The sequence below is a fragment of the Bactrocera dorsalis genome, chromosome 2 (assembly GCF_023373825.1).
Source record: "Bactrocera dorsalis isolate Fly_Bdor chromosome 2, ASM2337382v1, whole genome shotgun sequence".
Lineage (NCBI taxonomy): Eukaryota > Metazoa > Arthropoda > Insecta > Diptera > Tephritidae > Bactrocera > Bactrocera dorsalis.
In genome coordinates, this window is record NC_064304.1 from 83,603,807 (window position 1) to 83,630,433 (window position 26,627).

Sequence of the window (26,627 nt, forward strand, 5' to 3'; positions counted from 1 at the left end):
TATAAAGATAAGTTAATATCTTAATCCTTTAACTCTTTTCTCTCAGAAGAAATTTGAGAATATCGAAAAATATTTCTTTTTTGGAATCATATACATACATATGTATAGTATATAGATGTATAGTTCTCAAGCTCATATCTAAGGTTTAATCTTTTAACCCTTGGAAAATCACATTTGGTGTCAAGAATCGAGGAAGAAGAAACACTATTTTCTAGTTGAAGTACCGTTAGAAAATCACACTATACCAGGTTCTTCATTATGTTTTGTTGTTTGATAAGAGAAACACAATTTTATGATTCAAAATACACTTTATTATTCAGTTAAATCTCTCTGAACATTAATACACTTTCTCCAACGATCCTCCAATCTGTGGATCCCATCCCTGAAGTCAAAATCCGGAAGGTCTGCAAAATGCGCTTCAACAGCCGTTATGACTCATTTGATGAAAAACGCTTGCCACGCATACATTTTTTGAGTTCTAGAAACAAATAGAAGTCGCTGGGGGTCAAATCTGGTGAATACGGTGGATGCTCCAACAATCCAAACTTTAATTCATGGATTCTAGCCATTGTCAAAATGCTCTTGTGACACGGTGCATTGTCCTGATGAAAAATGATTTTTTTTCTGCAAACCGCGTATTTTTCACGAATTTTTTCCTTGAACTGGCCCAAAAGGTTGCAATAATATTCAGAATTAATTGTTTGGCCGGTTTTCAATTAATCCACAAACAAGATTCCTCTCGCATCACAAAAAACTGAATTCATATTCTTCTTGGCCGGTTTCCGGACACGAACTCGTTTCGAAGCAGCACAACCAGGTTCACACCACTCTTTAGCATCTTTCGTTGATTCAGGATCATGGCGATAGAACCAAGTCTCATCCGTAGTGATGAATCGACATACAAAATCCACTTTATCCTTTTTAAAATGCTCCAAATGTTGCTCATTCACACTTTTGTGGATATTATTAGTAAGGTAGATTAGCATGCTAACCTTACAATAGGTTAAGTCTTTCTTTTCTCATTTCAAATAATAAAAGAAGCAGGGAGAGGCTATTGCGAAAAGATTATGAAACTCTTGTATAAATGTAAACACCGAGAGTTGTTGACAAATTTCTTTGAGGATACTCAACTTCACTTAATATACAGGGTAGGCCATTTAAAGTTGACCCATCTGGCAACGCTGTAACTTTTAACAGCGCTGACAAATCGGCTAATGTCTTACCGCGTTAGAAGCGTCATTCGAAGACAATTTATACCATGGAACAGTACACTCCAAAAGAACGCGCTGAAATTGTTCAGCTTTATATTCAAAATAACTTTTCATGTCAGACGAGGCACATTTCTCGTTGAATGGAGGCGTAAACAAGCAAAATTGCCGATTTTATGCCACCGAAAATCCTCAATTAATTGAAGAACAGCCTCTTTACGACCAAAAAGTAACAGTTTGGTGCGGTGTTTGCGCGAATATGATCATCGAACGTTATCGAGCCATGATAACGGATTTTGTGATACCCATTATTCGCGAAAATGACATGGCTACATGCCATACAGCTCGACCAACAATCAATTTATTGCGACCATTTTTCCCCGGGCGATTGATATCGAAAAATGGTGATGTTGACTGGCCACCGAGATCACCAGATTTGACGCCACCAGACTTTTATTTGTGGGGTTATTTGAAATCCAAGGTATACGCTAATAAGCCAAAGACCTTAGCTCAACTGAAAGCCAACATTCGACGTGAAACAGCCGCCATATCATCCGAAACATTGGCCAAAGTCATGGAAAATGTCGAAAAAAGAGTGCATTTAGCTGTCAAAGCTAAAGGTGCCCATTTACGCGATCTAATTTTTAAATATTAGCTGAAACAAATCCCCTTGGACCAAAATAAATTATTTTTGAAATGAACAAAAAACATTGTTTTCTTTTGTTCTTTTTTTTAGAAACAAATGGGTCAACTTTAAATGGCCTACCCTGTACATAGGTAAATATTGTGTGCTAGAAATCGGCTACTATACGCAAAGACTCACAATTGCTAGTATCGGAGCTAATAGCACAATATATAACTGTTCAGATAACCTAATTGATATAAACAGAACATGATTACTTTATTCTAATTTCCAACAATTCAATTATAATCACGTAGCGAGTACTGTTAGTGCTACCCGTTATTAAGCGGTATATCTTATACAAAAGTGATAACAAATAGCAATAGATTACAAATGATATGATGTAGAATAGGCTCTAACAGTTTGGTGCGTGTAATTAATAACCATGAGATAAGGACTGAACTTGAACTTATGAAGTGTTAAATTGTTCAAAATCCGAATATAGCATAACTTTGTGATAAAATCGCTTTAAATGAAGAAGTATGCAGATCGAGGAATAAGTGTGGAAGATAAGTGAGTTTCCACAAAGATTGGTGTTTTAGGGACAGCATAACGGGTTCTCGTCATTCCATGGTTAACACAAACTAGCATACAACGTGGCTGCAAATTATTTGGGAAATCTTTTCTGCCGTTACAATAACCATAATGAAGCCCAGAAACATCGAATTTTTCAAGAAACACCCTGTAACTAGCCTCAATCGACTCAGCAATACAAAGCTATAAATCAATAAGTTTTCTGACTTATCTTATGCGGCCTAACTGTACGAAAGTCAAACATGAAGTTAAGATTGGAAACTTGATCACAATTAATCTGTAGAGACAGGACGAGATTCGAATACTGCAGAATAACACACTACATAAGATCTTTTTTACGTCAAGTTCTGTCAGTTTGAAATCAAGATTTGATTGATTCCGCTAACTTTTGAAGAATAGCAAGGGAGTTATCCGTTAGATTCATCCAAAAAACTTCAAAAATAGTTTGGATTTGTAAATAATATGAAACATCCCAATATATTCGAGGAAAATGGTATACATTAGAAAAAGACACAGTCATATGACTCACCCTCTAAGTTAAGTCTAATATGATATGACTGAAGTGGCTAGATTAATTAATGAGAAATAAATTACGAATAAAGGCCACACTAAATGCAAACATACTAGGCAAGTGAGACTTTAAATACGCTAGACATTGCTTCCAGCTGAAATAGTGGGCCAAAACGCAACATGAAAGCCATTATCAATACACTTCAGCATGGGAAATACGTAAAACAAAATCGGCACAATATGGTGATAAGATGTAATGTAGGCCATAAATAATATACCATTACCTGTACTAATCTAAGTACATGCTCGAAGAAATAAAACTAAAACTTTAGTAGTCATATCGCGACAACGGCGTAGGGTAGACAAGAAAAGAAGCAATGAGTTGGACGCGAGGACTTACACTCTTGGTTGCGGCGTTCGCCTTAGTCAGCGCCGTCACTGCCACTAAGGACGCAACAATTTTCGAGCGTACCTTTAGACAGCTGCATCAGGAACCGCCACCACCTGAGCCGGAGTCGCAGAGTCGCGCCAATATAGAGTACTTGGAGATCGAACAAAAGTTGGATAATTTCAATGAAAGCGAAACGCGCACATGGCAAATGGTGTGGGAGCACAGTTAGTGATGTATGGGTTGAAATTCTTATGCATATTCTTTTTGTCATTCTACAGCGCTACATATCGAATGATGAATTCTACCAAGAGGGCAGTCCCTTCTTCATATTCGTCGGCGGCGAATGGGAAATCTCTACTGGTTATGTCACCGGCGGACATTTCTACAACGTAGCCAAGGAGCATAACGGTTATCTTTTCTACACCGAGCACCGTTACTATGGCAAAAGCTGGCCGACAAGGTGGGTGGCAGTTAGCTGTGGATGAAGCACCATATGGATATGAAATCCATGTTTTGATAAGGAATGGAAGACGTGTATTTACCGAAATTTCGGTTTACTCTTTTCAGCAATATGGACAATGAGAACATCAGATACCTGGACGTACGCCAAGCTTTGGCAGATTTGGCGCATTTCATTGAGCATATGCGTGCTACCATACCTGGCGCCAGCAATGCGAAGGTTATACTCGCCGGTGGCTCCTATTCAGCTACAATGGTGACATGGTTCAAGAAGTTATATCCTAACTTGGCGACAGGTGCTTGGGCTTCGAGTGCACCGCTCTTTGCTAAGGTCAATTTTTATGGTAAGTGGACTGCATCTAAGAATACCATTCAAAAATCGGTCGGCGATATAAGTCAGAAAAGCCTGTGTGGGCTGGGTGGATTTTCTCCGCATTTACTAATAATCACATGCTTTATTAATCACAAAACTTTATGAAAGTGTTTTCAAGTAAACGAACTCCCTTTGGACCTACCACCTTTTGATACCCAGAGAGTAAAATCTTAAACGGCAGAGAACAAGTCCCGATTAGTTTGGAGCAGATGCTTTAGCCGACTAGATTTTGCACTCCCTGTAACTATTCTATCAGAGCAATCTGTTTTAAAAGCTCTCGTTTCGTGGGCACGCCGTTAAATTCTCTTAAACACCGTTGACTTTTTAAGGTTCAATCTAACAGTCTTTCAATTCCTTTTTTTGTCATAGAATATAAGGAGGTTACCGGCCAGTCCATACGCTTAGTCGGCGGCGAAGCGTGCTATAACCGAATTGAAAATGGTATTGCCGAAATGGAGAGCCTATTCGCTAACAAGCGCGGTGCCGAAGTGAAAGCAATACTGAAACTTTGCGATGCTTTCGATGAGTACAACGATTTGGATTTGTGGACCTTGTTCAGCGAGATTTCCGACATATTTGCAGGTGTTGTGCAGACACACAAGTGAGTGCCGAAATGACAAGAGGAATAGCTAAAAACAAAATAAAATTATATTACAAATTTTTGCTCTCTTCCAACCCCACCTAGCACTGGTCAAATCGAACGTGTCTGCAGTAAAATCATGGAAGGCGAAACTGACATCAGCGGCGTTGCTGGCTACTTACTAACACAATTCGGTAGCGCTACTTGCAATCAACTAACCTATAAAGCCATTATAGCCAGCATGATGGACTCCACCTTCGATAATAACATAAGTAAATGGCACAAGTTAACTTTTTTCCAACTTAATTTTAATGGCAATGCGTTTGCTTTCAGTGCGTCAGTGGATTTATCAGACTTGCAATGAGTTCGGTTGGTATCAGACGTCCACCTCTAGCCAACAACCTTTCGGCACCAAATTCCCTGTGTATCTCTACTTGCAAATGTGCGAGGATATCTATGGCGAACGCTTCTCCATCGAATACATAGTCAATCAGGTGGCGGCCACCAATGAACTCTTTGGTGGATTGGAACCTAATGTCGAGAATGTTTACTTCACACACGGCCAACTGGATCCGTGGCGCGCAATGGGCATACAGAATGCGACCGAGGCGACGATTGTGCCGCGTAAGTAAAATTATTTATTAACTTTTTTTATTTTCGAATAATAATACATATTTTTATTTTTTCCTTCCAGTCTATGCGCACTGCAAAGACTTTGGCGCGATCAGCGGCAATGACAGCGCCGAAATGCGTGCGTCAAAGGAAAAATTCGCCCAGTTGGTGCGCGAATGGATCGGCAGCGATAGCGTGGCTAACGAAGCGAAGTAAATTCTAAGCAAATTACGCAATTAATTGCGATATTTTGAAGACATTGTTAGTTAATGGATTGATTGTCGTAATACAAAGGCGACGTGTGTCAATAAAATTTAATACAGCGAAATTCAGATTTCTTTTTTAATTTATGACTATGATAATACTATAGATGTATTCGAATATACTGGCACTACTTTTACGATAAGTACAAAGCCACTGGTTCAACTTCTGCAGGAGTAATATTTTAATTGTATTTTAATAAAAATTTTCGCTTCGCACGGAAAAATTAATTTATGCACTAAAATCTAAGAAATATATTGAATTTCATAAGTCTTCCCAGAAACTGCCAGTTTCCTTAGACTTCTTCCATCTGTAGTGTGTGTGTTATCTCATTTACTTCATGACTATAGCAGGTGGCAACCCTTGCCAACAATAACTCTGATAGAGATCTTTTTTAAACCTAAAGGGTGATCCTAGTACAGGTACTTTTTCAGTTTTTTTTGTATAGTATTGTTTGGCATTTCATCATGGAAAGACTTACGCCTGAAAGACGTTTACAAAACGTTCAACTGTATTACGAAAATTCACGTTCTACAAAGCATGTGTTCCGCATGTTTCGCTCAACATAATCGGCATACTGCGAATAGTAACACCATCGTCCATTTTGAGACCCAGCATTCATTATTGGTTAATATTCGATCGAATAGACCACTAGTGAAGAAAATATGGCAGCCGTAGCTAAGAGAGTACATGAAGACCGTGGAGAGTCGATTCGACGCCGTATGGAACGACTTGGCGCATTTGAAGTCGAGATCTTAAATTGAAAGCGTACAGAATACAGTTTGTACAAGAACTGAAGCCGCTCGGTCTCCTCAAGCGACATCGCTTCTATTGGCTCTTGAAAAGTTCCAGAAGATCCGACGTTCTCGAGCCAAATTTTGTTCAGCACATTTCTGGAATCAAAAGCTGCCATTTCACCCAGAAAAAAAAAACATTTTTATGTGAGCCGGTGGAATCATCGGGTTAGATTTATTCATAAATGAAATGAAAGCTCGTGACCTCGGCGATATTTGATTTCAACAAGACTGCACCACTGCCCACGTATCGCATCAATCATTGGATTTATTGAGAGAACTCCTCCGTGAGCAGATAATTTCACGTTTGGGCCGGCCGAATGGCCACCAAGTTCATGTAATAACAAACCGTTAGATTTTTTCCTGTGAGGATATCTGAAGTCTAAAGTTTATGCGGACAATCCTGCTTCGATTCAGGCCTTGGAGCAAAACATCAGGCGTGTCATTCGCCAGTTACCAGTCGAAATGCTCAAACGAGTTATCGAAAATTGAACATTTTAAAGAGATAATCTTCAAAAAAAAATAAATACTAAAAAATGTTCTTTCGAACTACAAGCAAAGTAAAGAGGACTTTAAAAAAAACCGAACAGATTGTTTTTCGGCAAAATCAAATTATTTTATTCAAAATAGTCTCCTTCTGCTTCAATACAGCTTTTTGCACGGTCCAAAAGCATGTCGAACGAGTGTTTTAGCTCGTTCGCCGGTAAGGCCGCCAGTACGCCGGTGCAAGCCTTGTGAATGGCCTCTACGTCTGCATAACGTTTTCTTTTCATGGGCAAATGCATTTTTCCGAAAAGGAAGAAGTCGCACGGTGCCATATCAGGTGAATACGGGGAATGGTTAATGGTTAAAATGTGGTTTTTGGTCAAATAATCTTTCTTCGAGTGTTGGATTCTGAGCAATTTTTGGTCGTATGCCAATTTGTGCGGAACAAACCGTGTACACACCTTTTGTTAGCCCAAATGTTCGGTCAAAATGCGAAAAATCGATGTTTTGGAGATGTTTAATTCCATTTCCATGAATTTCAATGATCAGCCAAAATCTGATTTTTGATGAATTCACGCAAAATTTCGATGAAATTTCCGGTGATCACGGATTTTGACTGGCCCACATGTTGATAGTCATTTATGTCCTCTCGACCACTTTGAAAACGTTGAAACCACTCTAGCACTCTGCTACGGAATATGCAATCATCGCCATAACTTGTTTCTTCAACTGAAACGTTTCGGCAAAAGTTTTACCAATTTTAAAACAAAATTGTATGGTGGCTCTTTGTTCGAAGCTTATTTTCGCACCGATAACACAAACACACTGACACTTAAAACGCAATAACTTCACTTTCAATCAATGAAATGTCATGAAATTCTCAGTGGACAATCGATAAAGATAGCAGATTCTAACGCACCAGTCGGCATATAGGTGGCGCCACCAAGGGGTTTTGTTTACTTTGGAACGCAGCTTGTATAATAAACATTGCCAATTAAATTTGAATTTTCTGTATTTTGGTAGTAGGGAACCTTGAAATGGATCACCCTTTATATATGCAGATGATCAAGATGATGAGACAAGATGTAACTGTGGATGTGCCGTCCTTCTCTACGTGCAAGCTGTAACTTGAGCAAAAATTGAGATATCGTAATGAAATTTGGTACAAGCGTTCTTTGGCAAAAAAAAAAGGAGGACGAGAGCGTAGATGGGCGTTATCTGACCACAGCCATGCCCACAAAATGCCATTAACTGAAAACTTATAAAGTGCCGTTACTAAGCACTAAATTAGGATATAGAACAATATACTTTGACCGAACTATACAGGAAACAGGGTTTGGCGCCGCCTTCTAAAATCTCCCAAACCATTAAAGTTATAATAAAGGCATTTAGACCAAATGCCAGCATTGTGAAAATGGATGAAATCGAATGATAAACTTGCTCACTCCATATATGTATAACGATTCTCTTAAAAACTACTACATGCGCAATAAATCGGCAAAAAATACGCCAGAGACATTAAATTTTACACACGAGATGATAAGACGACGCCGATTTGGCACCGCCCACATTTAGGGAAACACATATCTCAGAACCTACTCAACTAATGTTATCTTGGATTCTTATATTTTAGTGCGAAAATGGGCGAAAACTACAACCACGTTTGAAGTAGGCCACCTTATGACTAAGAATCGTCACAATCGGACTACTTGTGGACCCGAGTTCCTACAGCGAACATATTATCGGCCTGTGAGGCATGTTATTGAAATTCGGTGCACAGTATGCCTGTATTCCAAAGATGAGTTGAATCGGATGAAGGCGTCTCTTCGCTGTCAAATACCTAATACAAAGATTTTTGAACTTCTAATTTACTTTATACCGCATATATCGGCCAAAATAGTACGTGGTTGTGCCAAAAATAGCTAAAATTGGTCAATACATCCCTTAGACTTCATATACCTAATGTACAATTTTCAAACTTCCGGTTGACCTTATACCATACACACAAAAAGGCCATCACACAAATTCTATAATACATACTCGTTTTTCTATGAAGCCTTCCTTATGGCGAATATTCTTTCACAATACAAGCAAGCAATAAGTTTCGAGTTGCATACAATTTAGTCAGTCAGTCATTGAAATCGGAATTCGGACCGACGACAAACCGGCCTTGAATTTCAACGTACAATAACCCGAAGTTTTACTTCTCAGCTGATGCCGGTATGTATTAGACACAGTATAAACCATTAGTACTGTTAAACACACATAATTTTTTCTTTTACATAATCCACAAATCGTAGTTCAATTATATATCAATTCTGGTATTACCGCGGGGAACAACAATGTTACCTGAAAACGATAACTGCTAGTCATAAAAACTGATTAAGCACAAGAATAATCAGCCCCCTCTTATCAGACTGGGGGGCAATAAAGTTACCGAAATGCTTACGAGGAAATGCAAAGTATAACCGTAATGGTGGACACATCGACAACCGAAGGTATTTATAGCTGGATTAATAGTCAGGGGCGTCATTTGACAAAATGAGGTCGCTACAAGTAGTTTTGGTGTTGGTTTTCGCGCTGTGCGCGTCCACGGCCACGGCCAAATTTAATTTGGAGAAACTGCGAGCGGACTTCTTCAATGCTACCGGTTCCAAGGGCAGTCTTTATGTGCAAAGTTTGAAATATTTGCAACGTGAGCCGCCCGTGGGTAAGGCGCTCAACCGCGAAGCTAGCCCTAGAGCCTTGAGCACCAACACGATCGAACAGAAATTGGATCATTTCGATGAGACCAACGAAAAGACATGGCAAATGGTAAATCATTGAAGAAATGAAAACGTGTTAGTGGAGAATATTTAATTTTGAGGATTTCTTCTCTCCCTTTGTGTAGCGTTATATGGAGAACGATGAATACTTTACGGAGGGCGGACCGATATTCATTTACGTCGGCGGTGAATGGACTATATCATCGGGCTCCATAACACGTGGTCACTTTGTCGACATGGCAAAGGAGCATAACGGCATACTTTTCTATACTGAACACCGTTACTACGGCGCAAGTCGTCCAACAAGGTGAGTGACAGCGCTCTATATATCACTTTTATGCAAAAACAAAAATATCGAACTTTGGTCATCTCTTTAGTGACATCACGGTCGATAACTTGAAGTATTTGCACGTCAAGCAGGCACTCGCCGATTTGGCACACTTCATTACATACCAACGTGAGAACTATCCGGGTTTGGCGAATTCAAAGGTCATAATGGCTGGCGGCTCATATGCAGCGACCATGGTTGTGTGGTTCAAGCGCCTGTATCCAGAGCTTTTAACCGGTGGCTGGGCCTCGAGCGCGCCACTTTTGGCTCAGGTAGACTTTAAAGGTATTCAATGCAACAAATTGCCAAGCAATGAATTTTGTTATAAAAGAAAAATATTTGCCTAACCGTATAGAGTACAAAGAGGTCGTCGGCCGGGCACTACGCGAATTGGGTAGCGAGCAGTGCTATAATCGTGTGCAAAATGGCACAAAAACTTTGGAGACCATGTTACAGGATGGTCGCGCTGCCGAGGTAAAGGCCATGATGAAGATTTGCAACAATTTCGACGAACATAACGATTTGGATGTGTGGACGCTATTTTCAAGCATTTCGAATCTCTTCTCCGGAATTGTACAATACCAGATGTAGGTTGAGTGGGTCACTTATATGGGGGAGGGGCGTTATAAAAATTATTATTGCGTTTAAGAACATAATCATTGTTTCTAGCGACGACGATGTGCCGGTTCTCTGTAACTATTTACTTGCTCAGGAGAATGATGTCGTAGCCATAGCGAAATTTCTCTTGTTATATGTCGGCTCAGGCTGTGCTGACCTCAGCTACAAGGACACGCTGACCTATTACATGGACTCCACTTATGCACAAGGAGCAAGTGAGTACACATGAATAATTGTTCATATTAAATATGAAGTGATATTTGGAAAACAAATTGGTTGATAAAGAGGTAATCTCATAGTTGAAAGTAAAATTTGTATATTATAAAAAAATATGCAGCGTAATATAAATTACTTCAAACTAAACAAACAAAATTACTAATTTACACATAATGAAAAGTTCATAAAAAATATCGAAAATCAAAAAGTAAAAATATACAAAGAATATTAAAAAAAAGAGTTTTAAATGAAACTAAATGTAATTATTTAATATGAGCGTTAATTAAATTCATTTGAATTAGTTAAAATGGAAGTGAAAATATAAAAAAAAATAATTAAGTTTTAATTATTTGATATCCTCTTCAATTGACTTTATTTGCAATTTATAAACGAAAACGAAAAAAGAAATGTTAACAAAAAATAATTAATGAAAAAAATAATAAGGAAAATAAATGATTAATTAACAAAATTAAAAATATATATATATAAAAATCAGAAAATTACTCAAAAATTAATGAAAATAAAAAAATATTTAAAAACTAATGAAATTTTTTATATCAGATTTAATTTTCAATTTATTCGAATTTACCTTTTAATATTTTTTTTTTTAATTTTATTAATTAGTTAATAAATATTTTTTTATTTTAATAATTTAATTAATTTTATTTTAATTAATTTTGTTCCAAAATTATAATTTCTATTGCCATATGTTAAAAAATAAAATAAAATAACAGAAAGGTAAATTAAAAAATAGTATATTCAAAGAAAAAAATTAAATTATAAAATAATTTTTTTTAAATAAAAAAACTAAATTACAAAAGAATGAATTAAAATATAATTTTTTGAAATAAAAAAATAATAAAATTAAAAAAAAAACAACAACATTAAAAAATGTAAAATAAAAATAATAAATTTGATATATGTATGCACGAACAATAATTATGAAATTAAAAGAAATAATAAATAAAATAAAAAACAAAATATATTTTAAAAAGTTTAAAAAAACTAAAATCAAAGAACAATCAATTTAAAAACAAAAAAAGAAATAAAATAAAAATAATAAATTAAAATAAATATTTTTAAGTCGAAACAAAATAAAATAAAAAAATTAAAAAAAACCTTAAATATAATAAAAAAAAATTTAATAAATAAAAAAAAATGTATTAAAAAAATAAATATAACAAAATAAATTAAAAAAATAGATATAGTAAAATAAAAATAATAAAAAAAGACTAAATTAAACAGCTTGAATTCAATTATAACTGAGAGCAATTATTTAAATAATAATTTCAGATTAAAAAAAATTGTATAATATGTAATTTAGTATTATAGTATAGTAGTATAAACAAAATAACTAAATTTGCTGACAAAATAAAAATTATTTATATTTATTAAAAAAATTATTAGAAAAATATAACACTTCTACTATTTGCCCCCCTAGGCCGCCCCTGGTACTATCAGACCTGCAACGAATACGGTTGGTATCAATCGTCCACTTCACTTGAGCAACCCTTCGGCACCAAATTCCCCCCACTACTCTCCACCACACTGTGCAAAGACGTTTTCGGCGATGAATACACCAACGAAAATATCAACGCCAAAGTTGCGCAAACCAATGTGGATTTCGGCGGCTATGCACCGGAAGTGACAAATATTTATCAGACACACGGTGAACTCGACCCATGGAGTGCCGTAGGCCATACAGCCGAGTATGGCGCCACCATCTTACCACAAGCATCGCATTGCACCGATTTCAGTTCGATTAGCAGCGACGATACAGCAGCGATGCGTGCATCAAAGGAGAAGTTGGCTGAGTTGGTGGGTCAGTGGTTGGCCGAAGCGTAGAAATGGCCACGAATGCCAACCGGCAATGCATAGCAATAACACATATTTAATTCTGAAACATTGTTGTGACAATATTTTGACTTTCTGATTGATCGCTTGATTGAATGAAATATATATTCTTGTTATCGCATTGAAGAATGGATTATTGTTATCATGATTTCGTATTTTTATAATCTGTTTAGGCAAATTTTTAATACTCATTAATTACTCAAAAAAGTTTATGAATTCCTGAAGAAATAATAGCTATAACTCGGAATGTCATTCTTGAAAAATCAGTTGCATAAGAGTTAAATATTACAGCCATACGATCTTGTTGATCTTGACTATCTGCCTTACAATAATATGGAGTATGCGCTCCACAAAATTAGGTGTCTTTTATGACTTCATTTCAGAAGTATAATACAATATCTCGCTTTTGAAAAATCGGTTTTCACTGTCAACATTGTATTTATAAGATAATGAGTCTGTAGATACTGAATTGAAGATTAGATAATACAAAATCTCATTTTTAATTTTCATGGTTCATCTATTATTCATAATGAGGGGTTAAATGAGATTAAGTTTGATCACTCGGATCAACTTAGACACCGATTGAGCAATGACCTCTTAAAACCCGACAACTAGATGAGTTGGACTCTGTGTACGGTGACTCTGCACCATCGTTTACCACCGTAAAATTTTGGGCAGCTGAATTTAAACGCGCTCGCAGGAGCTTGGAAGATGATGAACGTCCTGGACGTCCAAAAACTGTAACCACTAACGATAACATCGCTAAAGTTCATCAATTGGTACTAGACGACCGCCGGATTAAAGTTAGGGAAATAGCTGAGATTATGAAGATGTCAAAAGAAACTGTTTGTCACATATTAAACCAAGATTTGGGCATGAGAAAGCTGTCCGCGCGTTGGGTGCCGCGTTTGCTTACGCTAGACCACAAACGTGCGCGCATGAACATTTCCAGCGCTCTGTTGGCTCAGTTTAGAGGCAATAAGACCGAGTTTTGGCGCCGATTGATAACTGTAGACGAAACTTGGATTCATCATTATACGCCCGAAACAAAAATCCAATCTAAACAGTGGATTGAAAAGGGGGAACCAGCCCCAAAAATCTAAATCTGTGTATTCGGCTGGGAAAGTGATGGCGAGTGTTTTTTGGGACAGTATCGACTATCTTGAAAAAGGAAAAACTATAACAGGAGCATACTACGCATCATTATTGGACAAGCTAAAGGAAGAAATTTCGAAAAATCGGCCACATTTGCAAAAAAAGAAAGTCTTGTTCCACCAAGACAACGCACCATCTCACACCTCAACAGTCGCCATGGCGAAAATCCACGAATTGCGGTTCGAACTGCTTGACCATCCACCTTATTCACCGGATCTAGCACCAAGCGCCTTTTTTTTATTTCCTCAACTTAAAACTGCGCTCGGCGGCCAGAGATTTTCGTCAAATGAGGAGGCAATCTCTTTCGTGAACTCGTATTTAGCAGACAAAGACGCCAAGTACTATTTGGAAGGGTTGCAGAGATGGGAGCATCGCTGGGAGAAGTGTGTGGAGTTACAAGGAGACTAAGTAGAAAAAAAAAAAAAAAAATTTGAAAAAGTCGCATGCATCATGGTTCTTCTTATTTGGCGTAGACACCGCTTACGCGATTATAGCCGAGTTAACAACAGCGCCAGTAGTTTCTTCTTTTCGCAATGTGGCGCCAATTGGATATTCCCAGCGAGGCCAGGTCCTTCTCCACTTGGTCCTTCCAACGGAGTGGAGGTCTTCCTCTTCCTCTGCTTCCCGCGGCGGGTACTGCGTCGAATACTTTCAGAGCTGGAGTGTTTTCGTCCATCCGGACAACATGACCTAGCCAGCGTAGCCGCTGTCTTTTAATTCGCTGAACTATGTCAATGTCGTCGTATATCTCGTACAGCTCATAGCTCCATCGAAACTGATATTCGTCGTGTCCAACGCGCAGCCGACCATAAATCTTTTGCATCATGGTTAGGTCGGTTATTTATCGGACAGTATAATACAATATCTCGCTTTTGAAAAATCGGTTTTCACTGTCAACATTGTATTTATAAGATAATGAGTCTGTAGATACTGAATTGAAGATTAGATAATACAAAATCTCATTTTTAATTATCATGGTTCATCTAATATTCATAATGAGGGGTTAAATGAAATTAGGTTTGATAACTCGGATCAACTTAGACACCGATTGAACAATGACCTCTTAAAACCCGACAACTAGGGAGGACAATGGCCTCACTAAATCTCTTGCCATCGACCTCGGGCCAAAAGGATCTTGCGACAGAGCAAGAACTTAAATAACGAGTTAATTGGAGGTTATAAAATGAAACCTCATTTATGAAAAAAACGGTTGTGCAATAGCTTTTAAACATTTATTATTTTGATTAAATTTAATAATATTTTTCGATGTATTTTTAGTGGAAACTCAAAATTTTCTTAGATTTTTGCACACATAAAATTTGTAACGTGTTTATGATAAAAAAAATTGTCAACATTTTTCTAACGCCATAATTTGGAGAGAAAGAGAAACTGAGAAAGTCTACATACTCGCGAAAATTTAGTCAACAGAACAGCAAGTAAAACGTGGCTTGTTCCCAAAAAATCCACACTACAACGCCTTAACTATCGCGTCAGCGCTTATGACATCCGGCCCATTCTCAACCACGATATCCTGCGGCGCTACATTATCGAAGAACTTATCGAAATCGTGCGCCTTGGAAAGCTTTGTGCGAAACCTTTTGAACTCCTCACGTTCGCGTTCGTCAAGTTTTATGCACCTCTTCGCCTTGAAAGTGTATTCGGTGTGCAGCACCGTATAGCCCTTGGCAGTGACTGCCTTCAGCACAGTTTCCAATTCGCTCGGGTCGCACTTAAAGTTGACAGCGCCCGTCTCGTAGTCAACCATTTCGATGCCTTGCGCTTTGCAAGCGATCGCGTCACGCGTTATCGAACCCTCGAGATCGCTGAAATCCAAAGAGGTCTGCAGCGAGATGATCGCCTCGATGGTGGCGCTGCTGAAAAAGTTGTGCATGACATGCACGAAGCTCGCATTATAACTCCGCATCAACGGCAATAGACGTGACTTCAGTTCGGCTGTAAGCACCGAGCGTAATGTGCAGATGAGAAATATCCTACGGTTGCAGCTTATTTGCAGCAGCTGGCGGTGTAATGTGGTGCGCGTATCGGCGTAAGTATTGATGATTTGCTCCGCTTCATGCATGGAGAGGCCCTGTTCGGTCACTCGGCGAACTGCTGCCTTCAAAAATCGATTTTGTCGCGGATTTGCCGAGTCACCCTCGTAGATGGCGAGTCGCAATTTGTGTGCCAAGCGGCAATGTAGCGGTGCTAACGGCACGCCCTTCCCCATGGGTAGAAATTTCGGTTGTTTCTTAACGTTCTTTTGCACTTCAACAGGGCATTCGGGCGAAAAGCGACGACTGGTGGTCGGTTGGTCTTTACGCCGATCAGCCTCTTTACTTGCCGTTCGAATGGAACGCATTTTAAAGGAAATTTTGACTAATACGGTTTATTTCATGTAAATAAATTAAGTTCAAGGCAAGAATAAACACATTTTGACAATAACAAATTTCACTTGTTTTGGTGTGTATGTATTTCTTTTTCCACACAGATTGAACACTTACGGAGCAAATAATTTTCGAAATCGTTTTTGTTGGGTTGTCCTATTAGTCTAAAATTTTGGTTTCTTTTACAAAGATATTGCCATTCAAAACAGCCTTCTAGACCTCTGAAGTCTACGTTTGCACATATTTATAAAATAAACCATCAGTGACCCCCAACGACCTTGTTGAATTTCAATTCGAGGGTTATACCTTATCGGACCCGAAGAAGTTCATACGTGAAATCGCGGACAATTTCCTAGCCGAAGCAGCAGTTTTAGCAAATAGTACGAGACGTAAGGTGTTACGCAAAGCTGGTCTCCGCATAAGGGGTGTCAATTTGGAGATTCGGCCAATCCGAGGAAGTGCACGAGCAGACACTATGCATTCTTTAGCCGATAAGGACAAAAGATGGATAACACATCGCAAAGTACTAAAATACTGCGCGCCACTTACTTTCATAGATGAGGAGTTTCAGAGTGCCATCAGCAGGAAATCCAATGGCCCAGATAGAATAAACTTGTTGTTGTTAAAGCATCTAGGCCCGACGGGAGTAAGTTACCTAACTTGGGTCCTTAAACGTCCGTCCATGGTCTAAATCAAACACTACCGTGTGGGAGGAGGATCTAAGTAGCGTTGGTCTTGACAAAATCTTTTGACACAGCCAATCACACAACGCTCCTAGAAGGCATCGACCAGTCTACACTCCCTCCTGGGCTTAAAAGGTGGACCATGAACTATTTGTGCGGTCGGCGAGCATCGAAATTCTAAGTTAAGGAGAATTAAATAAGGGGTTCCGCAGTATGGTGTCTATTTCTTACTGTTTAACTTCTATATTTTTAAACTCCAGCAACATCAGAGGGATTTCCATTACCTCATATGCAGATAATTGTACGGTTTTGTCGTCAGGCAGTGGAATCGATGGTAACATTCGCCCCACTAAATTCTCAGCCACAATATTCACTAACTGGACGAAGGAAAGCAGACATGATTTTAACATCGCAATTGAATGTCGTTAAAATTCGCAGAAACCATGCAGTCGTCTGCTTAAAGTTGAACCGCCATGCATCAAGAGGTATTTCCCTGATTACGTCGAGGACCTCGAACAGACTACGGAGGCAACAAACTTTGGACACGCACTGACCGACATTCACAGTGGAGTCATCAACACCTTCACCGACTCTCCCAGTGAATAGCGTACTTAGAATGAAACCGCCATCTATAGCATTCAGAAAGGTTCGAGTAGCCGCGAGAAAACGGAGCGAACCTAGAAAAATATGGTTTTGGATAGTAGCCCAGAATAAACTCCTACCTAATCAGAATCGACCACGAGATACCAAATACATGTGCAGCGTATAATTAGTCCCCGCATGACTCTAACCAGCTCTCTGCTTGTCCAGCGAACGTTACTCGTCTAACATTCCCCTCCTTATGTTCCGATGTTTTGAAACAGAACGTTTCCTAGGCTTGCGGTTAGATAACTTCGAAGAAAACTTAAAATTTCCACCCAAGCGGGTACTAGGTACAACAACAACCGAAGAACAGACCACCAAAAAGTCCTTCAAATCGCTTTTCGGCAGCACTTGAAAAAAGACAAAGAGCAGATTTGGTTACATGCAATCGAATGTAATGGTTCTAAATTTATCGGTTCCAATATGGTGGTCATGGGGCTAGTAGAACAGACTTGATAAAGCTCTTACCTGGCAAAATAACGTATTCACCATAACTATGGAATACATCTTACTGTCTCCTCAATAAATCTGTATAATGAGATATTCAAGCTTTTAGTTATGGAGCAAAGCGGACTCCTCATCGACAAGTGTCAGTCATAATATTTGCAAGTCGAATTAGCCATCCATACGGACAGACGGATGCGAACTAGAACTTCAATTTGGAGGCAATTTCGATCTGAAATTACACACACATCCTTTTCTCTCCAAAAAACCGAACCCCATATTGATTCTTGTTTGGACAAATTTTAAATTTAACAAGATATCTTCATAAAATTTAGCCCGAATTACTGTGCAAAATAACGGTACAATATCGGAATATATAACAATAACACATATAAAACCTCGGTAAGTGAGATAAAAGATAAAATGGATGAAGACTAATACTAATAGTATTAAGGTTAGAAAGAATATTGCTCATTTAAAGGCTAATACCTAGGTCTCAAAAATATTTACGAGACACCAAATGAACATACATATGTAATTTATATGGACACAAGGAAATAAGGTAATTTACTAAGTCCACATAACCAAAACAATATACAATAAATAATAATAAAACAGCACTCACCGTATCCGCAGCCGTTAAATTAATACCTAAACCGCCAGCGCGTGTGGATAGCAGAAAAACAAAAATATCCTCCCTCGTCTGGAAATCGGCCACCATATCACGACGCGCTGAAATCTTGCTCGAACCATCCAAGCGCATGTAGCGATGTTTGCGATGCCACATGTACTCCTAAAAGAACATAAAATGCTTTGAATGACACAACCCTTGGCGGTAATTATGGCACTACCCACCTCCAACAAATCAATCATTTTCGTCATTTGTGAGTAGATAAGCACACGGTGACCCTGCGCTTTGAGGCGCGTCAGCAAGCTATCCAGCACCGCCAGTTTGCCGGCATCGGACACCAGCGTTTGCTTATCCGGCACAACAATCGACGACCAGCCATAGCGCGGACGACACAGTTCCAGCGCAGTGTTAACCAACTGCAAACCAACGGCGTTCTCACACTGCAGGTGGCGTATTTGAGCCCAAGCAGCGTCCCGGCTCTCACAACTGTAACAATTTTAGAAGATGATTATTACTTTAGTAAATAAGACATATCAAGATATTTACTATAAGTTTCGCTTGACAGCCTGCACGCGTTGACTGAGTCCGTAGAGAAAGCGCGGCATTTCGAGCGCCTCGCACTGGTACACGGTGGGCGTGCGTGGCACGTGCGGAAATTCGGGCAGCAACTTGGCGTTGTTACTGGCATCGTCTTTGTGCTTCGATGTGGACTTATGTGACTTGGCTGGCGTGCTGCTGGCGTCTACGCTGCTCTCTAAATCATATTCGGTTTTTATGTCCAGATCTTCACTGAAACGCATGTGCATCATTTTTTGCGTTGGATCACCAATGCGTTTGCTGCGTATAACTCGATGTTCGATCGTTTCCTGTATATTCACCGTTTTGTAACCACCGAAAGCGTAAATGGTGCTCTCACGGCTCGTCTATTGGGTTTCAGAGTTGAGTTACTTATTGACTATCGAAATATGAATTTGTATATACTCACCACACCAGTAAAGAGGAAATTACGCAAAACACTTTGTTGCAGCATAAAACTAGGCTGAAGCGGTTGCTCCAGCGTCGGTTCCAAGAGCTGAAAGCGTGTGGACTTATAATGTGGCCACCATTGACGGCGGTAAGCGAGCAAAGCATATTGGAGCAATCGGCGGCGAAAGTGAAGTATGCTGAAATGTGGCGAATAAACAAAAGTATGGTGAATTAATAAAAGTATGATGAATTAATAAAAGCATGGTGAATTAATAAAGGTATGGTGAATTAGTAAAAGTATGGTGAATTCATAAAGGTGTGGTGAATTAACAAAAGTATGGTGAATTAATAAAGGTATGGTGAATTCATAAAAGTATGGTGAATTAATGAAATTGCAGTGAATTAATAAGAGTTAAGGCAAAAGCAGTGCACTCACTAGGCAATCAGTCCGTTGATGGTAACATCCTCCAAATCTCGCGGCGACAGATCGCACAAACGCGCGAAACCGAAACAGCAACTGTCGCTGGCGTTCAAGTCCACATAGCGCGCATAGTGCTCACTCGTCTTTTTGGTCTTTCCGGTAAACGGTTCACTAAAGAGCGTTCGATGCACGTAGGCTGCCTTGAAGATGGAGTAACTGGCACGCAAAAAAAAGATAGTTAAAAAAAAGGGGTCTAGAAAAATAAGTTATATGGGTACCTATTGTACAGCAAATGCCGCTTGCTGGGCAAGGCGCGTTGCAGCAAGCATTCGGAGTAGACCAAACGCGGTAGCACATACTCCTCACAGCGCATTGCAAAGGGACTTTTTGCGTCGCGTCGCTCGAAGAGCTCGGGATGGTTGCATACCTTACGGAACTGCATGACCAAGTTCATGAGATTCGATGTGAAATTCTTATCGAAATGATGACCATCACCGGCGCTACCCGCGCCACCTCCAGTGAAATGCAACAAATCCTCGATGCGTATTTTCTTCTTTAACGCCATGTAGAGCAGTTTCTGGCGTATGGTCAGCGGGCAGTAGACCATAATCTCAATCTTATCGGAAAGTTCATTCTCCACATCCTTTTTTATGCGTCGCAACATGAATGGTTTGAGTATCATATGCAGGCGCGATATTTGCTTTTCATCGATGCCAGTCTTATTTTCCGCATGCGATTCAATATCCTTCGAGAACCATTCGTTAAACTCATCGTGCGAGTCGAAGAGTGTGGGCATAATGAAATGCAAGAGCGCCCACAGCTCAGCCATGCTGTTTTGTATGGGCGTACCGCTGAGCAGTAGCCGATTGCGGCAATTGAAGCCGAGCAGCAGCTTCCAGCGCATCGAGGAGGCGCTCTTTATGGCCTGTGCCTCGTCCAACACCATGTATTGCCACTTGATGCGGTTGAAGTATTTGTAGTCGGATACGATCAGTTGATACGATGTGATGACCACATGAAAGCTGGCATCACGAGTGTGCAGATCCTTTTGCTCCCAAAATTGACGCAGAATTTTGCGCTCATTCGGCGAACCCCAATAAGGCACGACATTGAAGTCGGGCACGAAACGCTGCATCTCCTGCTGCCAGTTGTGCAGCGTCGACGCCGGCGAGATGATTAGAAATGGACCCCAGACACCATACCGCTCGGCCACATGGCAGAGAAATGCAATGGACTGCACAGTTTTGCCGAGACCCATTTCGTCGGCGAGTATGCCGCTGATGCCCTGGTCATAGAGATTAGCGAGCCAGGTTACACCTGCAATTGTTTATAGTACGATATTATAAAATATTTCTCGTCAAAAAACGCATAAAATACGTACCCTTAATTTGATAGGTCTTGAGTGTGCCTTTAAACATTTCAGGCTGCGGCACATCGGCTTTTGCCGGCGTCACTGGCAGGGACAACTCCGTATCATCCTCTTCTTTCTTAATTTTCTCTATGGCACTGCTGTCTGTAGACTCGTTCTCCTGCTTCAAATGCGCCGCCACATCGAAACGCCGCGTCTTATCGCGATCGGCAGAGAAAGCCAGTTCAGCGTTCTTCTGCGCCAAAGACTTGTAGTGATCAGCATCATAGTCGTCATAAGCGGCGAGACGCGGGTTGATCTCCTCATCCAATTGATTTAGTATACGCAGCTGCTCTTCTTCAGTGCCCTGACCCAACTTCTTCGACATAAAATGTGCGTAAAGCTCTGTTTGCGTGATAAGGAAGTTTAGTTTTCTTTGCTGGCGCTTGGCCTCTATGATTTCTACATCCATCTTGCGCTGCTCCTCGGCTTCGCGTTCCATGCGTCGACGCGTATCGCGCTCCACACGCTCATAGCGCTTCCAGTAGCCCATCATTTCACGCGTGAGGCGTTTGGCGCGCCACACGGTCTCCTTCATGACTTTTTGTGAAATCATAGCGCGTTGACGCACAACCTTCGAGCACATAGTGGCCACACGTTTGCAATTTTGCAGTACTTCCTTGTGATTGTTGGCCTTGCCGCGCTGACAGCGGCCAAGCTCCTTTTTGGCCATCAATTGCCATACACGTCGTCGCCGTGCTGCCATTACTTCGGGTGTACGTGCTTGCTGACTCTTACGACGACGTCCACGTCCGCTATGTGGCACACCACTAGGTGGTAGTAGTGATAGGTTGGTATCTAAAGTGCTATCCATTTCATCGGTTATATTGTCATCCTCATCATTAACTGCGGAAGTGTCGCCAAAGGCATAATTATTCAACTCAGACGGTGGGATTTCACCAGGCTCAGGTTGTTCGACCTTTGGTTTGCGTGGCTTACGCACTTTGGGCTCTTTCGGCAACTTCGGTGGCTTTATGGGTTTCTCCTTCTTAGTGCGTCGCCTACGTTTACGCACTCCCACTATAGATTGTTGATGTTCGGGAAACATGTCATGGTTGGAGAGCATACCAGCACCGTAATATGCATATTGAGTATTCTACAATATAAATTTCATTATAAGGAACAAGAAAAAACGTTAACTTTGATTGCACCGAAGTTATAATACAATTACTATTGACTCCATACACAAAGTTGATTTTCATCGTTTGTTGTTGAAGCAGTAGAAAACATTCCTGAAGTAATTTCGAAGGATGGTAACGAGTTGACAGCCCTTGTCTGGATAAAAATCCGTGGCTGTTTCTTTTACTTAAAACCGACTGTCGTGAAAATGGACCATTTGTATGATAGCTATGTATGTTTATGCCACGGTGGTCCAATCTAAATCTTAATATTTTTCGAAGACTATACAGTTATTTTGGATAATAATCCATTCAAAAATTTGGGATTTTTTTTATCAATAAACAAGTTTTTCATATTACAGCAGAATTTTCATCGATTAGTCTGTATGGCAGCGATATGATATGATCTTAGAGAAAAGAACGTGCGTAAAATTTTACATCGATATCTCAAAAACTGAGCGACTAGTTCCCGTATATACAGACAGACAGATGGTTAAAACGTCTCAGCCCGCAATGTGGATCATGTGTGTAAATATTTCATAGGGTATCAGACTTTTCAGTCTGGGTGTTACTTACTTCATCGAAAAACTAATATATCCTATTCAGAATATAATTTTTTGGCCTTACCGTTGTTTTTTTGTAGAAGTTTTCGCGATGTCTCTGTTCGAATATATGTGTTTTCAGTAATTCCTTTACATAATCATCTTCGTCACTTATTTCCGTCTCAGTATCAGTATCGCTGAGCAGCACATCGTACAACCACTCCCTATCATTTGTAATGTCATTGAAGTTGAATAAATGCGTTTTGACACTTTGGCGCTCTAAAATATATATTAATAATGGTTACTGTGAAATATTTATCATTTTTTTCTACTACCATACCTTCTTTAGTGCCAAGTCGCCGGTTGCGTTTTTTGCGTGCACCACCACCCTCATCATCAGAATTGTCGGTACCGCCCGCGCCTTGATGTTCGTCTTCTTCTGTAGCGTTCGAATCATCACCACTGCTGAGCGGCTGTGATAACACCTTTTTTGCGTGTTCCATGAAGGGTCGCATATTTAAAGCCGCCTCCAATCGTTGTATATGCAGAGGTTCCGCAATGCGCCGTTGATTGTTGGGTTGTGCTGCTGCAGCCTGCGTTGGCGTTTGCGGTCCCATGGGCGTCGGTAATTGGTTCATCATTATTGCTGGTCCGTTGGCGGTTGCGCCAATTTGCAGCATTTCATTAATTTTTCAGCTCACAATTTCCTAAATATAAATGTATATAATATAGATTTAAAGAAAATATATCATTTTGACGCAGTCACCTTGTTTTGCTTTAAATGCATCCGCTGTAATGCACAATGTCCGTTGCGTTGTGCTACTTCCGCTATTCTTTACATGCAATTCAAATTCAAATTTCGAAAGAAAACCAATTGTCCAAAAAGTTATTCGTGAAATATGCATACGTAACGCTAAGAAATTTCACATGCGCAACCACAAAATTTTCTTTATCACCACACAATGCTGTCACAAGTCATACGCGTTTTACATGCTAGTTGCTGAGGTTCGATTGAAAAGGCAGCAACAAAACAAAAATTGCAAATAAAGCCAACTAAACGAAAATTCTTATTAACTTACAGCTGATTGGTTAATTGCTAATGAAGGGTTGCATGCGCACAAAATTGTTTGATTGAATTTACAAAAATCACACAAATTTTGACACAAAAAAGAGCTGTACCATCGAAAAAGTTTCTACTAAGCTTTGATTAAAATCGTACATTTTTTCTCTTTATCAATTAATTATATTATAAAAGCCAATAAAACAAAAAAAAATTAAGCAGTAGTTGCAGAAACCCTACACCGCGGTCTTCTTCTTCAAAACTGAACCAAAACAAAAATAGAACGAAAGTTTCCGCAGAGTTGCATCTGGCATGTAAGAATTATTTGACCATACAATTCACATACCATGGGCGAAACATTTATTGCTTTCGAAATTAAAAACATTATCGTCAATAATGATTTAAATTTTGTAAATAACAGCCTTTATGCCAAGTTATACAGATAACATTGGTGCCCAATAATGTAAATTAAAAGTATTTTTAGCTAAGTTTCAAACCATTCCCAATAAGAATTTCATATTTGCACTCTGGATTGATGTTACTAATATACCGAGTAATTTTTGAAAGAATTTTATTTAAATTGTGCGGGTTGCCTCTTTTATCTTAAATATTTCTTTGTTATTTTATTGAAAGGGTATAAATAAACCAAGAAACTTGTACAAAATTGTATGCCGTAAAAGCTTATAGAAGTATCGATAACGAAGTAACTTATCGATTATCTTGTAATGTCAGTGTCATACCACTCATATTCGGACAAGTCAAGGCTAAAAAAGTTAACAAAAAAATGTATACTATTATTAAAATTATTTATTCTCTTAATTATGTACTGTGTGCAAGGAATAAAAACAGAACGTGATGCTTATTAACGTGATGACTTTTTTGGTACTCAGTCTCCGCCGCAATTTGATGCAACAGCTATTTGCATTGTTTACATTTGAGCGCTGCCTCTGCGTTGAAAAGCAGAATTATTTTACTTTATGTGTGATTTTATATTTAATAGTAATTAGATAATGATGGAGTAAGGCAAATACTTAACTTTTTATATACATCATTAAAAGCTTCCATTCGGATTTCACCATGTTAAATATGGCATCAGTGGAAAGGTAAGTGCCCATTTAAATATACTTAAACTTTATACTGTATTATTTTCTATTTATTAGTAGGGGAAAATTCGAGAGAATTACTTAGCAACAGTATTACACGCCGTTCTAAAAACAAAACCCAGGAATCACGCGGGCCTAACAAAAAGGTGAAAAACAAAAATCATGCTTGAAGTCGTCTGCTTCCGACTAGTACTGAGCGCACATCACAGTGTAGCCATCAACAACCATCATCGATTATCTCCCAGTGAATGACGACGGGTTGCCGCTTGAAACTAGAGCGCTACTTTAGTCTGGATACTGTAGCAGGTTAAACACCTACCTACATAAAACAAAACTCAAAATAGCAGGCAAAAACATTGATGAAGCGACCATAAGACAAAATATAAAAATATATTGGGCACAATGCCCTCAGGCCAATGAATATTGCGTCTAAGAAACCGCTTAACTATAATTAAATAAATATGTATTGTAATTTTTTTTATAACATTTAGTTAGAGCTGCCTCATAGCAAATCTTTTAAATTGTTATATAAATAAAAAGCCAGTGGATAATGAAAAAAATGGCGTTGTCTAATATTTAAAAAGTTTTTATTTTTGACCATATTGTAGAGGAATTCAACAATTCGTCTTCAAGGGGTGCTAAAGAATCGCATTTGGGGTAGTCTATGGAGCGATGGAAGGATTTGTTGTACGAATGCCAAACGGATACTGTTTGGAGTCTCAAGTGCATCCATTGTGAAAGAAAAAAACATCGGGCAATACGACATCGGTGGAATTGCGAAATTCGCAGTTATGAATAATAGGGCCCTTGCGATTTCTCACTTATTAGTTTATTTACTCTCGTCGCTCATGTTAAATTAGCATCAACATACCAATCGATGTAATGGATTTTATATGACTTTCATTACGTGTGATGTTGTAAATGTTGAAGCGTTGATATTTTCTCTGAGCAATTAGATTTTGTTTTGTAATCCTTTATTGCTGGGGTCATTTATAATTCGTAATGACGTGAGACATGTGTACTACTTTCTTTATTACTGATACCAGAAAGGTCCTAAATGCTCCTGAAGTTTGGATTCCCAAAAAATTACGAGGCTTATTTTTACCTTATTTTCAAGTGTAAACTCTTCTTTAAACCATAGTGGCATTCAGCCGTTTAAAATATCAATACAAATAAATAGGTATGTACCTTTCCAATAGTTAAAAGCAAAATTGAAACTCAACTGGCGTGAATATTGAACTCATGTGAACTTAACCTTTGCCATTGTTCGAACGATTATTTTTGTACTGACTCCTCTAGCTACAAAGTTCACAGACAAGTAAACAGAATAAATGGCAATTTGAAATGCAGTTTGCGCCAAAGTGAATGTAAACAATAGCAGAAACAATGTGGTTAGAAA

General features: G+C 39.0%; 4 protein-coding genes across 4 annotated transcripts in view; 2 read left to right on the forward strand and 2 right to left on the reverse strand.

The window, feature by feature from the left end:
• Positions 1-24,098, reverse strand: part of LOC105228558 (chromatin-remodeling ATPase INO80) — a 77,874-nt gene extending 53,776 nt beyond the window's left edge. Inside the window, exons 1-10 of the mRNA XM_011208434.4 lie at positions 23,832-24,098; positions 23,406-23,772; positions 23,151-23,344; positions 21,379-22,501; positions 20,276-21,314; positions 20,013-20,213; positions 19,596-19,773; positions 19,157-19,533; positions 18,835-19,096; positions 18,605-18,772 (exon numbers count right to left, since the gene is read on the reverse strand). Of these exons, the coding sequence (XP_011206736.2) occupies positions 18,605-18,772; positions 18,835-19,096; positions 19,157-19,533; positions 19,596-19,773; positions 20,013-20,213; positions 20,276-21,314; positions 21,379-22,501; positions 23,151-23,344; positions 23,406-23,745 (3,882 nt within the window). The 5' untranslated portion in view covers positions 23,746-23,772; positions 23,832-24,098. The remainder of the gene's footprint in view (positions 1-18,604; positions 18,773-18,834; positions 19,097-19,156; positions 19,534-19,595; positions 19,774-20,012; positions 20,214-20,275; positions 21,315-21,378; positions 22,502-23,150; positions 23,345-23,405; positions 23,773-23,831) is intronic.
• Positions 3,257-5,677, forward strand: LOC105228555 (putative serine protease K12H4.7). Its single transcript, XM_011208432.4, has 7 exons — positions 3,257-3,536; positions 3,604-3,785; positions 3,893-4,128; positions 4,527-4,758; positions 4,843-5,009; positions 5,071-5,361; positions 5,432-5,677. Exons 1-7 carry the CDS (start codon positions 3,312-3,314, stop codon positions 5,563-5,565), a joined length of 1,467 nt encoding a protein of 488 aa, XP_011206734.2. The 5' UTR covers positions 3,257-3,311; the 3' UTR covers positions 5,566-5,677.
• On the forward strand, positions 9,412-12,800 carry LOC109579707 (putative serine protease K12H4.7). The gene is made up of 6 exons (XM_049447475.1): positions 9,412-9,704; positions 9,781-9,962; positions 10,033-10,268; positions 10,339-10,570; positions 10,653-10,816; positions 12,259-12,800. The coding sequence occupies exons 1-6, from the start codon at positions 9,432-9,434 to the stop codon at positions 12,660-12,662; spliced, it is 1,491 nt and encodes a 496-aa protein (XP_049303432.1). The 5' UTR covers positions 9,412-9,431; the 3' UTR covers positions 12,663-12,800.
• LOC105228556 (uncharacterized) lies at positions 14,708-16,389 on the reverse strand. The gene has a single exon (XM_011208433.4). The coding sequence runs from the start codon at positions 16,183-16,185 to the stop codon at positions 15,295-15,297; it is 891 nt and encodes a 296-aa protein (XP_011206735.2). The 5' UTR covers positions 16,186-16,389; the 3' UTR covers positions 14,708-15,294.
• Positions 24,099-26,627: the final 2,529 nt, after the last annotated feature.

Coding starts and splice junctions, on each gene's coding strand:
- LOC105228555 (XM_011208432.4), top strand. CDS start 3,312: ATGAGTTGGACGCGAGGACTTACACTCTTGGTTGCGGCGTTCGCCTTA. Junction 4,759..4,842: donor GGTGTTGTGCAGACACACAA/GTGAGTGCCGAA, acceptor AACCCCACCTAG/CACTGGTCAAATCGAACGTG. Junction 5,362..5,431: donor CGAGGCGACGATTGTGCCGC/GTAAGTAAAATT, acceptor TTTTCCTTCCAG/TCTATGCGCACTGCAAAGAC.
- LOC109579707 (XM_049447475.1), top strand. CDS start 9,432: ATGAGGTCGCTACAAGTAGTTTTGGTGTTGGTTTTCGCGCTGTGCGCG. Junction 9,705..9,780: donor ACGAAAAGACATGGCAAATG/GTAAATCATTGA, acceptor CCCTTTGTGTAG/CGTTATATGGAGAACGATGA. Junction 10,817..12,258: donor CACTTATGCACAAGGAGCAA/GTGAGTACACAT, acceptor TTGCCCCCCTAG/GCCGCCCCTGGTACTATCAG.
- LOC105228556 (XM_011208433.4), bottom strand. CDS start 16,185: ATGCGTTCCATTCGAACGGCAAGTAAAGAGGCTGATCGGCGTAAAGAC.